Source organism: Drosophila gunungcola, assembly GCF_025200985.1.
Source record: "Drosophila gunungcola strain Sukarami chromosome 2R unlocalized genomic scaffold, Dgunungcola_SK_2 000011F, whole genome shotgun sequence".
NCBI lineage: Eukaryota > Metazoa > Arthropoda > Insecta > Diptera > Drosophilidae > Drosophila > Drosophila gunungcola.
This window is the reverse complement of record NW_026453169.1, coordinates 1,894,751-1,906,945: the sequence shown is the minus strand read 5'-3', so window position 1 is coordinate 1,906,945 and position 12,195 is coordinate 1,894,751. Positions and strand designations below refer to the sequence as shown.

Sequence of the window (12,195 nt, the reverse complement as noted above, 5' to 3'; positions counted from 1 at the left end):
TTTTCGAAACTAAACGCACTTTTATATTTATTTTTTGAATATTAAATCATGCAAATTAATATTATGATTTAATATATTTGATTTGTTCTATAATTTAAATATTAAACATCAAATTTTGGTATTTTTGTACTATTCATTTTGTTATCAGTGTATATTTTCCCGATAATTTTAATGCTTTAAGACATTACACCTATAATAAGGTCAAAGACATAATAAACATAAAATTTTGAATTGTCCACATAGATAAAGCGAAAATTGACTACAAATCTTTAACATCCAAACGCGAGCTAAGACAGAAGAACCAAAGTAGTTTGTGACTAGTTAAGATGGATACTTTGAGCGTCTAAAGTTAAAAATTGCTGTTACACATTTACACATTGCCCAGTGCTATAAATATGTTATATTTACTCAAATTAGAAATTAATTATTATAAAAACAGTTATTATCTATCCAACGGGTCCGAAGTCTTTTTAGGCATGTCCTTTGTTGCTCCTTGGAGAGCTGGAACTAGAGCTAGCTCAGGATGTCTCAATTGGAGATAGTCTTCAGCATCCCAGGGCTGCGCAACAGCCGTGCCAAAGAACAAAAATACGCAGTTTCCAAAAAAGAAGAGGACTGATGCGATTATAAATATGACCTGCCATTCCGAGCGATTTGCCTGAAACATAAATTGATAAAGATTAATAAGGTTTTAAATAAGAATGTGTACAGCACAAGACTTACATCTTCCTTAACGATAAACCCAACAACTAGGGGAGTTACGATTGGGACCACATTGGCAGCTGTATTCACGATTCCCATGAGAATACTGGCATGATTGGGTGACAGATCGATGGTGTTCAGCGAGGTACCAATGGTCGCACCACTGTTCACACCCACACTGATGGTCATCAACACAATGGCCAAATTCTTCTGGTCCTGGTCCAGAAATCCTATTCCAATCAATGTGGCAGAGGGAATCCAGAAGGCCAACGAGTTGAAGGTCTTTCTCAGGGCCGTCAAACTTAGCTTTTTTCCGGCGAGCAGAACATCGGCGGTTATCAGGTAAACATACGACATAAGCCACATGGCCAAAAAGGGTAGCGCCGAAAAGAATGCATTACTTTTCATGTCCATGTCGAGAACGCCGTTCATATAGGTTGGAATCTGGGCCTGTAGGGTACTCAGACCCCAAGATTCGCAACAACGCGCCACCAAAAGGGCCAGGAACGGAGCCGAGGTGCAAATCGCCTTCCAGGGAATGGGAATTATGGTCTTGTGGTAGTCCTCATTGTGCTTCAGGGACGATTCGATGTAGTTGAGCTCCGCGTCGCCAATGTATCGCGATTCTACTGCATTATCGGCCGCGAAGATAGCCCAGAATACACACCAGGCGATGGCCACTCCCGCGGAGACATACGATATTCCTGGCCAGCCAATGGCACTTTTGGCTATCATGCCGCTCAGGAACATGGCGCACACGTTGCCACACTCGATTCCCGTGTGACTGAGAGCGCCCAGCCGATTCCTCTCCGCCGGAGGTGACCATCTGGCCAAGTGCTGGTGAATGCATGGAAAGATCAGCCCCTGAGCAAAGCCCATCAGCACTCGAATGCCGCAGTAGCCTTGCCATCCGCCAAAGCCGATGAACACTGGTGTCAAAGCGCTGCAAACGCCCGATGCAAAGGATCCCCAGAGCATCACACTCTTGACTCCAAACCGTTTGCAGAGATATCCGCCCAGGAACTGGGTGAAGATGTATCCCCAAAAGAAGCTGGATATTATATATGATTTTTGCGCCAAGCTCCAATCATATTCCTGACAAAAAAACATACTGTCAGCATGGCACATTGTCGGTGATTAACTCAAAGGGTTTACCTTAAAATCCGGGTTAGTGGAGTCCGCATTTGTCATGGCGACCACAGACACTCCTACATTCAATCGTCCGATATACAAGCACGTTATGTTGAGGAAAATCAGCAGGGTCTGAACGTGTCGCATTCCCAGCAGGGGTCCTATAATCACAAGGGCAACATAGTTATTATTCAGCAGAAATATATGAAATGCGCTTGAAATTTTTCTATCAAAACTACACCAGCTGGAAAAGTTATGAGGTGTGCCCAATGGTTCGACGATTTATCAATCAACGAAACCAACAAAGTATGTTAAGGTTATGGACACCATCCAAGTACGAACGATTAAAGTCCAAAAATAGTTTTGAACCGGATTTTCATTTTGCGTGCGATACAGTTTGAACTTTAAAAATTGGTATTCTCTTTTATTTCCATTACTATGTATGTAGTTTAGAAATAACACCAAGTGCAATAAAAACAAATTAAATTGAACTTTCTCCATTCTATCTTTAATGAAGATATTTTTAAACGCATTCGTGTATCTTTTTTCCTCACCTTTATTTATTTCTGATGTCATCTCTGAAGTGTTAATGGAAAGGCGACCCTTCTGCGTCCGAAATTGTACACTAATTGAACTTGAGTGAACTGGAGAAGTACCAGACATTGCCACGATTGTAATCGTACGAGCTTTTAATAAACTTGTAGCTAATCAGTTAGATAATCCAGTGATAAGGTATTAACGCGTGCGTTTTAACACAAAGAGTTTATGTCATGAGTTAAGAGAACATGGCACGCGATTAGGATCATAGACCACTCAAAATGGCAATGCTGGTGATTATACCAGGATTAGTAGATTGGTAAGCCTAATCTGCAGATAGGCCAAATCTACTGCCATCACGAAAGTAGAATTCAAATAGCCCAAATATGTACTATGGACTGTTATGATGAGCCCAACCATAATCAATTATTGACATTTTTGAAAAACTGACCTAAGTTAATACAGATTTTGGCGCCCTCGGTTTGATTAGCTAATATCTTTACCAAGATAATTAGCAAAACAACTCAAAGGTCAGAATCGATTTGGAGTATTTCAAAGTATCTAAGGCAATATTATCTCTGGTCCAAATAGTCCCACGTATATATGTCAACAATACTTGTTATGCCTTCCTCTCTTATCGAAATTCAATTTGCAGAACGCTTAAACACATGTCAATTTAATTGAAGGACCAATCGATCTTATTTCACATGACACATACGTCAATTGCTTGCTTATTTACAATCAGTACTCCCACTGCCTTTATAGTAATCAGTGTTCATTGATAATAAATTGACATGCTGCCTATTTCCAAAAGGTAGCTCACCAAGGTCGTGGATTATTTGATTTTATAATCCTATATTTACAACTTAAATTAGTCATTGGGAACACATTTGACTTATTTTTAGCTATTCTTAAAAAGGCTCTTGATAAAAATAGAGTTCCGGACCAGCCGCGAGAAAAATTCATGGGTGTTTTCGAGTTGTAGATAGTTTGATTTTCCCAGGAACTCAACTTTCGTTCTTGCTAAGATTCTCCTAATCCATTTTTTGGGCTCATCGCTCTATAATTCAGCCTCACTTTCCTTGCGTTTCGCTTCCAGAGCCTTGGCATTTCCATCCTCCTGAAGATTTAAAGATCGTTGCTTGTCCATAAAGTCGGGTGCATCCCAAGGCTGATTAACCATCTGACCGAAGGCTATATAGATTAAGTTACCCACAAAGAATATGACCGCGGATATGATGAACACAATTTGCCACTGCTCCCGATCGTGCTGAAAAGTAAACGAATGGTGGAAAAATGTAAATAAAAGGGTAAATATTATATTATAATTATTTATACTCACATCATCCTTAACGATGATTCCAACAAGGAGGGGCGTTAAAATAGGCACAACATTAGCGGCCGTATTAATAATTCCCATTAGAATGCCAGCATGATTGGGTGACAAATCGATGGTGTTAATCGTACTACCAATCGTATTACCAGCATTGATTCCCACATTGGCGCACATCAGCACCACGGCCAGAGTCTTCTGATTACTGTCCAAAAAGCTGACGCCGATCAGTGCGAGAGCGGGCACAAAGAATGCTATCGAGTTCACAGTCTTTCGAATGCCAGTGATGGACATGACGCCCCTGGTCAGCAGGATATCCGCGACGATCAGGTAGACGAAGGCCATCATCCAGGAGGTGAAATAGGGCAGGGCCGAGTAGAGGGCATTGCTCTTCATGTCCATCAAGAGGACTCCGTTCATGTAGGCGGGCATCTCGGTCTGCAGGGTCGAGTATCCCCATGACTGACCGCATCTCACGATCATTAAAGCCCAGAAAGGTACCGACGTCCAAATGGCCTTCCAGGGAACCGGAATTGGTCCGGAATCCTGTTGCTCTGCTTCCTCCGCTTTGCGACTGGAGTTGATCGAGGTTTCAATATAGTTCAGTTCCGCCTCACTGATAAACTTGGACTCCCGGGGCGTGTTGGCTCCGAAGATCAACCAGATGATGCACCAGAAAACGCCCACAGCACAGGAAACGTAGAAGATCCCGGGCCAACCAACGCTGGAGGCTGCCAGTAGGCCACTGGCAAACATGGCCACCAATGTTCCACAGTCAATACCCGTGTTGGCCAAGGCTCCCAGGCGATTTCTCTCGTTCACCGGACACCAGTTGGCCAGATGGGCGTGGATGCAGGGGAACAGGAAGCCCTGGAACAGCCCCATGGACATCCGGATGACGCAATACGCCTGCCAGCCACCCCAGGAAACACACCAGGGTGGAAGCAAGGCCAGAAGAGCCGATCCAATGGTGGAGACAAACATGGTTATCCTGGCTCCATATCGCCTGCAAAGCCATCCACCCAGGAACTGCGTCATTATGTAGCCCCAAAAGAAGCTGGATAGGATGTATGAACGCTCCATTTCATTCCAGTCGTACTCCTATCAAGATTCATGAAATTAATTGAATGACTTTGAAGCAAACCTCTTTATACATACTGGAAAGTCCGGGTTAGTATTCTCGGCATTCGTCATTGCCACGACCGCCACACCAGCATTAAACTTGGCCATATAGTTGACCACGATCGACAGAAAAAGCAGAAAGGCCTGCAAATGTCGCTGGCCAATCATCGGACCTATTGAATCATAAATAAATCCCATAAGTATCGCACTCAAGTTAGTTTGGAAATCCCCATTTAAACGGTTTCAGCCCAAAAATAATCCATATCGGCTGTTAGTGTATCGCTTCAAGTCAATATATTTCTCTTGAGGAAAGTTGGTAACATTTAAGAAACCACTTAAATCAACGGTTTAAGTTGCTTTATGATCTGATAATGCGATTTAAATACTTTAATTGCAGACTGATTGAAAAAAATTGACACTTAGGAAATTATAGAACTAAAGTTTTCTGATTACCGTCAAGTTAAACAATTATACATTTCTTAAAGAATTATAAACTCAAAAAACCACTTAGAAAAACTTTGTTTAAATATCCTTTTGTTCAAACTGTTTTAATTATCCTTTTGTATTTAAGTTTAAGAGCCTGATAAATCCGACATAGGTAGGTTGTTATTCAGATCATCTTAATTTTAAGATCCTACTTGAGTAGAATCCTTTGAGCATCTTTAACTGACCCGTATTCGTTTCCGCCGTCATTTCCGCACCACTTAAATTCGTACCGCACACTCTAGAGATCGAAATTAAACTTAACTCTTAACTTGCAGCCAGTTGGCTTTACACCTTCCATTTCGTTGGGGAGCTAATCGTACCCGTCGCCTGTTTTCAAGTGATACCCCCTTAATGGACTCTAAATCAGAGCACTTCACAAACACGATATTGATAAGAGAGAAGCAACAATGGAACCGAGGGTTTGGACTCGTAAATCGCAGCGATAGCAGTTCCGCTACGGACAAACGGACAAACGGACAACGGACAACGGACAACTGATAGTGTAAGAGGAACGACTTTAAATGGTGGTGGGAGGTACGGTGCTTGTAATCCGGGTGCGATAATGATGGAAAGGGAATGGTCCTCTTGAAGCAGTCGTACAACTCTTAAAACGTCATTGATTTTTCACGTGCTGTGGCTGTCCGTCAAACTCGTGTTATATACTGAGCCTCTTGAAGAGGCGGTGGCTTACTTTTAATCTTATCGGTTGCCAATGCCAATTATCTGCATCACGCCTAACCATTGGATCCTTGAGGCTTGTGCTGGAGGCCCCTTTCCCCTGAAACTTTCGAAAGATAAAGAGTGAAGCACTTTCGACCGATAGCGAAAGTTGTCCAATCAATCAGGGCGCCAGGCACGAGCGACTTATCAAAAACCTTTTTATATGGTACTTTATTGGACTATATAACGGCTTAAAATAGGCTATGCTATACATATTGCTTGATCCGGTTCCTCAGCGGCTCTCATCCTCCTCCTCCTGCAGGCGTAATATATCCGCTTTGTTGATGAAGTAATAGCTTGGCTGTCGTCCTTTCAAGTCCTTTGCGGTCCGCTTGGCCCCGTTCTGAATTAAAATCCGGCTAACGCTCTCCAGCGCGTTGGTTCCCATGGCATAGTGCAGTACAGTGCGTTCCAGCTGGGAGTTTGAAAAGATAAATGCTGAGATCAAGATGTCAAGATGACCTTACTCACATTGTCTGGGATTTTCAAAGCCTCTGGGCAGATTTTCACCATATGCTGAACCATTTCCTCCGACTCCTTCAGCACGGCTATGTGCAACGCGGTACGACCTGAAGTTTATATTATTAAAATCAATGAAATCACTTTAAGAAATTTGACATTTTCTTACCATAATAATTTTTGGTCTTAATCAACCACTTGGCATTGGCAACATCGGTCAACTCCAGCACTCGCTCCATGTTGTTTTCCCTGATCATCTGATGGAGTTCTTCGCGAGTCTCCTCCAAGCCACGCAGACTGGCCAGGAACTCACTGAGCGCTTCGTTCTGTCGGGATTGTACCACATCGATAATGGACTGACCGCTTTCGTCTTCGACGTCTAAAATGTGATCGTAGCCCTGCAGAGCCAGTTGTTGAAATGGTTCCACGTCGCCTGGTTTGGCAAAGAGCTTCTATTAACACAACTCAGATGAGGAACTACTATAGTTGACCTACCGATCACTGCCTGAGCCAGGATATATCGATCGATCTCGGCAGCATTGTTGGGCTGGTTCGCTTGGAGCGAGACATCCCGCGCCGTTCGATACAACTCATCCCGGTAGGTGACGTCGATGCCCGACTCCTCGATCAGAGTGTAGAGAGCTCCCCTGCGATGGGAGCGGGCACAGGCGAAGTGCAGCATACTCTGGCCGTGCTCATCCCGCTCCTCCATATGCTGCACCGCCAGAGCACCCTCCGCATCCTCCTCGACCAGGGATCGAGCGTCCAGCTCGATGAGATCCGCATTGGCGGGGCCAGGACCATTTCGAGTGCCGATTGCCCGTTGGCTCGATTTGGCCATGGCCAGAGTGGAGGTGGAACTGGTGCTGGCCTTGCTGCTTCCCGAGTGGACCTCCACCTCGGTCATTGGCTTGCGGTCACCCATGAAGTGTTGGAGGTAGTTGGTCAGATAGGCCACGGGATCTCTGGGTCTCCTATTCGCTATTTCAGTGAGGGCCTTAATCAAAGGATCGGCAAGTGCTAGGGAGAAATTCAAGTTGTTAAGCTCCTAGTATTGAATGTGTCACCTTAATGAAATATCATATCTTAACAAGCATTTAAAACATATTTGTATACCCTTGCAGAGGGACTTATAATTTCAGTCAGAAGTTTGCAACGCAGTGAAGGAGACTTTTCCGACTTTATAAAGTATATATATTCTTGATCAGCATCACTAGGAGAGTCAATCTAGTCATGTCCGTCTGTCCTTCCGTTTCTACCCAAACAAGTATCTCAGTTTCAAAGCATGAAACCTTCCCAAAAATGGACTTTCTATTGCTACCTGCATGTGCATATGTACATAAGACGGAACAGTCGGAATAAAATAAAAATATTATAAGCTTGCTGTTTTTTAATTCTTTTTTAATTCTTCGACATATATCTATCATCATAGCTTCAATGTTTTTAAACATGTACGCACGTAAATCATAAGTTTAATGTTTTCAAGAATATTTAATTTCTAGCACTAGCTGCAAGGGTATATGAACATCAACTTGCCAAAGTGTGCTTCCTTTCTTGTTTTTATTAAAGTTTCTGAAGGCATAAACCGTATTTGACATTTTTTATTTTAAGTACAAAGCCCATATACACCTTCAAGCCATAACTCTTTCTTACGATAAAACTTTTCTTCTTTGTAAATTTTACTAAATAAAGAAAACCCCGTTCTTATCTTAAATTAGTTTTCTAAAAATGTCGTTACATTTTTGTCACTGAACTTTAAATTGAATATTCAGAGACAGCTATTACGTTTTTTACCCTCAGTAAGTTAACTAAAAAGTTCTAGAATACTTACAATCAGCCAGATATTTGCCCTGCTCCGTCTTAAAGATGGGACTGGTCTGAAAGCTCACTGGCTGCGCCTGACCTGTGTGGGAAACAAGTTGCATTAGTTACTCCCACGGCCCAGGATATCTTCAGTCACACTCAGTGGGTTGAGTCCCAGTAATCTATGTTCACAAAGCGGGCGGGGAAGCACTTTTTCAAGCGGGAAAGGAGTAAACAAACGAAGATGAGGATGCCGATGGTGAAACTCAAGAGACTTTGCAAATCATATAGAAATCGTGACAAGATCACAGTCATTGGGCAAAACACAGATACAGATACGGGTACGGATACGGATACGGCTATGAAAGTGTAACTCAAAGCGGAACTTACGATTGCAGATTAACTTTAAGCGCAGCGTACGCGGAGGAAATATTAGATGAGCAGACGAGGCAGGAATCAATCGAGTTAAGTATATGCATATATGTATTTAAGACTTTCTGTGCCGAGGAATTATTTGCTTTTGTATGTATGTACATTGAGGTTGGATTTATTACTTTCTTCTAGTTACGATCCACGATGCTGTTTTTCTTTCGCTTGAAGATCTTCACCAGCATGGTGGCAATGTGTTTGGAGTTCGTAAGCGACATATCCTTTTCCAGCGACAGGATGTTCGTGACAGCAGTACAGTAGTCCTGGAACAGCACGTACTCCACCACACCCATGCTTTGCATATTTACAAGGCGAACGGTGAGCTTCGAAAGCCGATTTGTCACCATACTCAAACCCCTCACGGAGCACAAGTGTCGCAGGTTGTCCATCTCCTTCATCAGATTGGGTAACTTAACTATGGTGGTCATCTTGAGGCCGGTGCCCAAATAACTTGGTCTGGATTGTAGGTATCCCAGGAGGTAGCTCTCCTTGAAGTGCAACTGCGTTTCCAGATACGATATGGCTCTGCCCACTCTCGTGTAAGCAGCTCCCATGTCTGCCGGCTCTTTGCTGCTGCTGGTAGAGATTATTCTCAGGTGCTCCTGGCAATTTAGCCACACTGCCAAGTTGTTGGCCGAGTTAACAAAGACACCCCTGCCATAAGGCCAAAGAGCTCCATTGAAGGCCGTGGACTCGGCCGCCTGCACCAGATCCTGGGTGTCTAGGAGGGGAATCATCAGACCCAGACCGCTCAGCATAATGGTCACATCGGAGTCGGGTTCCAGGAGCTCGGTCATGGTGTAATAGTTTCCCGAGTCCGTTTCGCCAATGGCATCTGCAAAGTTGGTCGTGAATATCTTGCTCATCATCAGGCGCTCCGCTTGCTCCAGTTGGCCAATAGTGAGGTTCAATGGCAGCTCCAACTGATCTAGATTCCTAGAGACCTCCACCAAGCACCGGGTGACCAAAAGTGATTCATCGTCAAAGACAAAAGCAGCCGTGTTGAGCCTTTCACCGTTGTCCATTGGAAAGTAGGCCAGACGCGGTTGTGGCTTGAAATCGGCATCGATACTCAGGCAATGCATGTCCTTCAGCAAGGGCACAAGGAACTCCTGGAAAACCACAAACACATCGAAGTCTGGGGCTATAATCCCGCAGTTGATGTCCTCCTCCAGGTGGCGAGCCTTCGAGGTTTTCCGCATGGCAGGCCACAGGACATCGAAGAGGTTGTGATCGAGTCGGGTTTGCCGTCGCTTGATCTTCTCGTAGACAGCCCGCTTCAGGAAGCGACTCAGGTAGCTGGTCACCGAGAGCTGCAGCGAGGATGCACTCAAAGGCTTTCGATGGGACAGGGCGGAAGCCGTGGTCCCGCTCAACAGTTTGCCCGACTCCGAAATGACGCTATAGCAGCGCTCCAGGGTCCTCGAGATCTCGCCATCCTGCAGTTCCCGCCGGGCACTGTGCAGATCGTCGGGCACTGCTCGTCGGTTCCGGAGCAGCATTGGTTATAAGTTTTGGGTTGGACGGTTATCAGTTTGCACACACAGACACACCAAAGCGTAGACAGAGACACAGAGACACAGAGATACGGACGGATACGAAGGGGTACGAACAACGACACCATGACGGGTACGGATGGAGGGGCTGCTGGGTGGGTGCTCAAGAAAAAGGCGCTGGGTGCTGGGGCTGGCTTGTGCAACTCACTTACATACCGAATATTTCATCTATATTGCCAATGATTTCGTTGAAAAACTCATTGCGATTTCCCTCCATTTTGGCTAATACCACAAGCCACAAACACGTATACGCAGTGTGTGGCCACGGAGCGAAGGACACACGGTGTGCTGCTCGGTGCGACTGAAAATCGATGACTGACTTGGACAGCTCGCACGGAGCTCAGCTAGCCCCTGGGCTACAGTTTATAGCCCCCCTCGGCTCAGCCGTATGTTTGACTTGGCAAACAATTGTATTTAATTATTTCGGTTTACCTCGCTGTGCGTGTGTGTTCGTGTGTGGGCAGCGAAAGCGAGTGTGAAAACAAAAACGCCACTAAAGCCACAGACAAAGCAAAGCGGCATGGAGTAGCGCTATCTGCGGAATGAGTGGATCGGGTGGCTTCAATGTGGGGTCTATGTGGGTGGTGGATTGAGGGTGGTTGGTGGTGCCTGGTAAACGAACGGTCGAGTTGCGGGAACAGCTGCACCGTTTCCTTACCCTGGTCATTGAGCAACTGGTTCTCCAGTTCCTCGGCACCGAAAATGTTGAGCAACTCGGTGTAGTTGAGAATGTTTTTCGCCTTGTCCTTGTCCAGGTAGAACTCGGCCGAGTGGCCCAGCTGCGCGTGTTTGGTTATTGAATTTTAAATCAAACTCTGTTCATTATTAATTTCGGGCTAATCACAAATTTATGGCATATTGATTCCCACCGCAGCAGACATTTGAAAGTCAAGAGTTGCAGCAAATCAAATGGGTCTTGACCCGATTTTGATTTCTGTTTGGGTTGAGTAAATTTAAAACGATTTTCATTTGACATTTAAAATGCTACTGGTCGACCACAGCTGCAATTGTTCCCAATGAACTCGAAAAAGGGTTATATTTTTAAATATCCAGCACTCCTATTTTCTTTACAACAGTATTATTAGATTGAATTGGGTAAATTTACACACTGGGAGAAAGAGAAGCACAAAAATCACTACCATTTTAAGATCACTAAAAAATTCAGTCGTCTTTCGAAATAAATTGAACAGACTTCTAGATTTTGAAAAGATTGTTGCATACTTTTAGACCCCTTTACAAATAGTTTCAAACTTATACCAAAATAGTTTAATTAGGAAAAACTAATCTTAAGTAATCAAACTCATTATGAAACAATATACTTTTACCCTTATTTAACAACAAGTTTGCCTTATATTTTCCAAATAAAATTGTTGCATTCTTCTACCTTTACAAGTGATTTAAATTTTGTTTTCAGTGACAGTTACGATTTATTTCCTGCCTCACTTACCTTGTCCAGTGATTTGGGATTGGCGCCCAGTTGCAGGAGCATGTTGTAGAAGTGACCGTTGTCCTTAATTGTGGCTGCGTAATGAAGCGGCGTGCGTCCGTCATTATCCGTAATGGTCATGGTCTCCGGAAAGCGGGACGCCAAGTACCGAACAATGTCTGGCCAGCGGAAGGGGGAAAAACAATCCAAACCAAACCAAACCAATCATACAAATACAAATCGGAGGGAGGGAGGAAGGACCTAAACCTACCCGTGTGGCCAAAGAGCACGGCCACGTGCAAAGGCGTGGAGCCGTTGGGCGATATGTCGTTCTTGGCAATGGCAAACTTCCGGCGATCCAGAGCCTGCTGCAGTTCCAGCAGTCCTCCGTCACGTGCCGCGTCATGCACGCGATGTATTTTCTCCTGCCGAAGGAAAACATGATGCATGTCGTAATTAGTGCGCCAGAAAGTGGCTCTTGGCTCTTCCTT

At 44.3% G+C, this 12,195-nt stretch overlaps 3 protein-coding genes across 3 annotated transcripts; all 3 read right to left on the bottom strand.

The window, feature by feature from the left end:
* Positions 1-328: 328 nt before the first annotated feature.
* On the bottom strand, positions 329-2,557 carry LOC128255326 (putative inorganic phosphate cotransporter). Its single transcript, XM_052984864.1, has 4 exons — positions 2,388-2,557; positions 1,858-1,994; positions 724-1,797; positions 329-658 (listed from the first exon to the last, which is right to left on the bottom strand). Exons 1-4 carry the CDS (start codon positions 2,494-2,496, stop codon positions 443-445), a joined length of 1,536 nt encoding a protein of 511 aa, XP_052840824.1. The 5' UTR covers positions 2,497-2,557; the 3' UTR covers positions 329-442.
* Positions 2,558-3,205: 648 nt separating this feature from the next.
* On the bottom strand, positions 3,206-5,625 carry LOC128255330 (putative inorganic phosphate cotransporter). Its single transcript, XM_052984869.1, has 4 exons — positions 5,497-5,625; positions 4,862-4,998; positions 3,713-4,804; positions 3,206-3,640 (listed from the first exon to the last, which is right to left on the bottom strand). Exons 1-4 carry the CDS (start codon positions 5,516-5,518, stop codon positions 3,431-3,433), a joined length of 1,461 nt encoding a protein of 486 aa, XP_052840829.1. The 5' UTR covers positions 5,519-5,625; the 3' UTR covers positions 3,206-3,430.
* Positions 5,626-6,185: 560 nt separating this feature from the next.
* LOC128255334 (uncharacterized) lies at positions 6,186-10,920 on the bottom strand. The gene is made up of 6 exons (XM_052984873.1): positions 10,435-10,920; positions 8,322-8,393; positions 6,986-7,510; positions 6,660-6,923; positions 6,503-6,600; positions 6,186-6,446 (listed from the first exon to the last, which is right to left on the bottom strand). Exons 1-6 carry the CDS (start codon positions 10,493-10,495, stop codon positions 6,264-6,266), a joined length of 1,203 nt encoding a protein of 400 aa, XP_052840833.1. The 5' UTR covers positions 10,496-10,920; the 3' UTR covers positions 6,186-6,263.
* Between the last annotated feature and the right edge of the window lie 1,275 nt (positions 10,921-12,195).

Coding starts and splice junctions, on each gene's coding strand:
- LOC128255326 (XM_052984864.1), bottom strand. CDS start 2,496: ATGTCTGGTACTTCTCCAGTTCACTCAAGTTCAATTAGTGTACAATTT. Junction 1,995..2,387: donor GACATCAGAAATAAATAAAG/GTGAGGAAAAAA, acceptor TTGTGATTATAG/GACCCCTGCTGGGAATGCGA. Junction 659..723: donor GGTTTATCGTTAAGGAAGAT/GTAAGTCTTGTG, acceptor TTTATGTTTCAG/GCAAATCGCTCGGAATGGCA.
- LOC128255330 (XM_052984869.1), bottom strand. CDS start 5,518: ATGACGGCGGAAACGAATACGG. Junction 4,805..4,861: donor ATACTAACCCGGACTTTCCA/GTATGTATAAAG, acceptor GAATCTTGATAG/GAGTACGACTGGAATGAAAT. Junction 3,641..3,712: donor GAATCATCGTTAAGGATGAT/GTGAGTATAAAT, acceptor TTTACTTTTCAG/CACGATCGGGAGCAGTGGCA.
- LOC128255334 (XM_052984873.1), bottom strand. CDS start 10,495: ATGGAGGGAAATCGCAATGAGTTTTTCAACGAAATCATTGGCAATATA. Junction 6,601..6,659: donor TAAGACCAAAAATTATTATG/GTAAGAAAATGT, acceptor TATAAACTTCAG/GTCGTACCGCGTTGCACATA. Junction 6,447..6,502: donor CTTTGAAAATCCCAGACAAT/GTGAGTAAGGTC, acceptor TCAAACTCCCAG/CTGGAACGCACTGTACTGCA.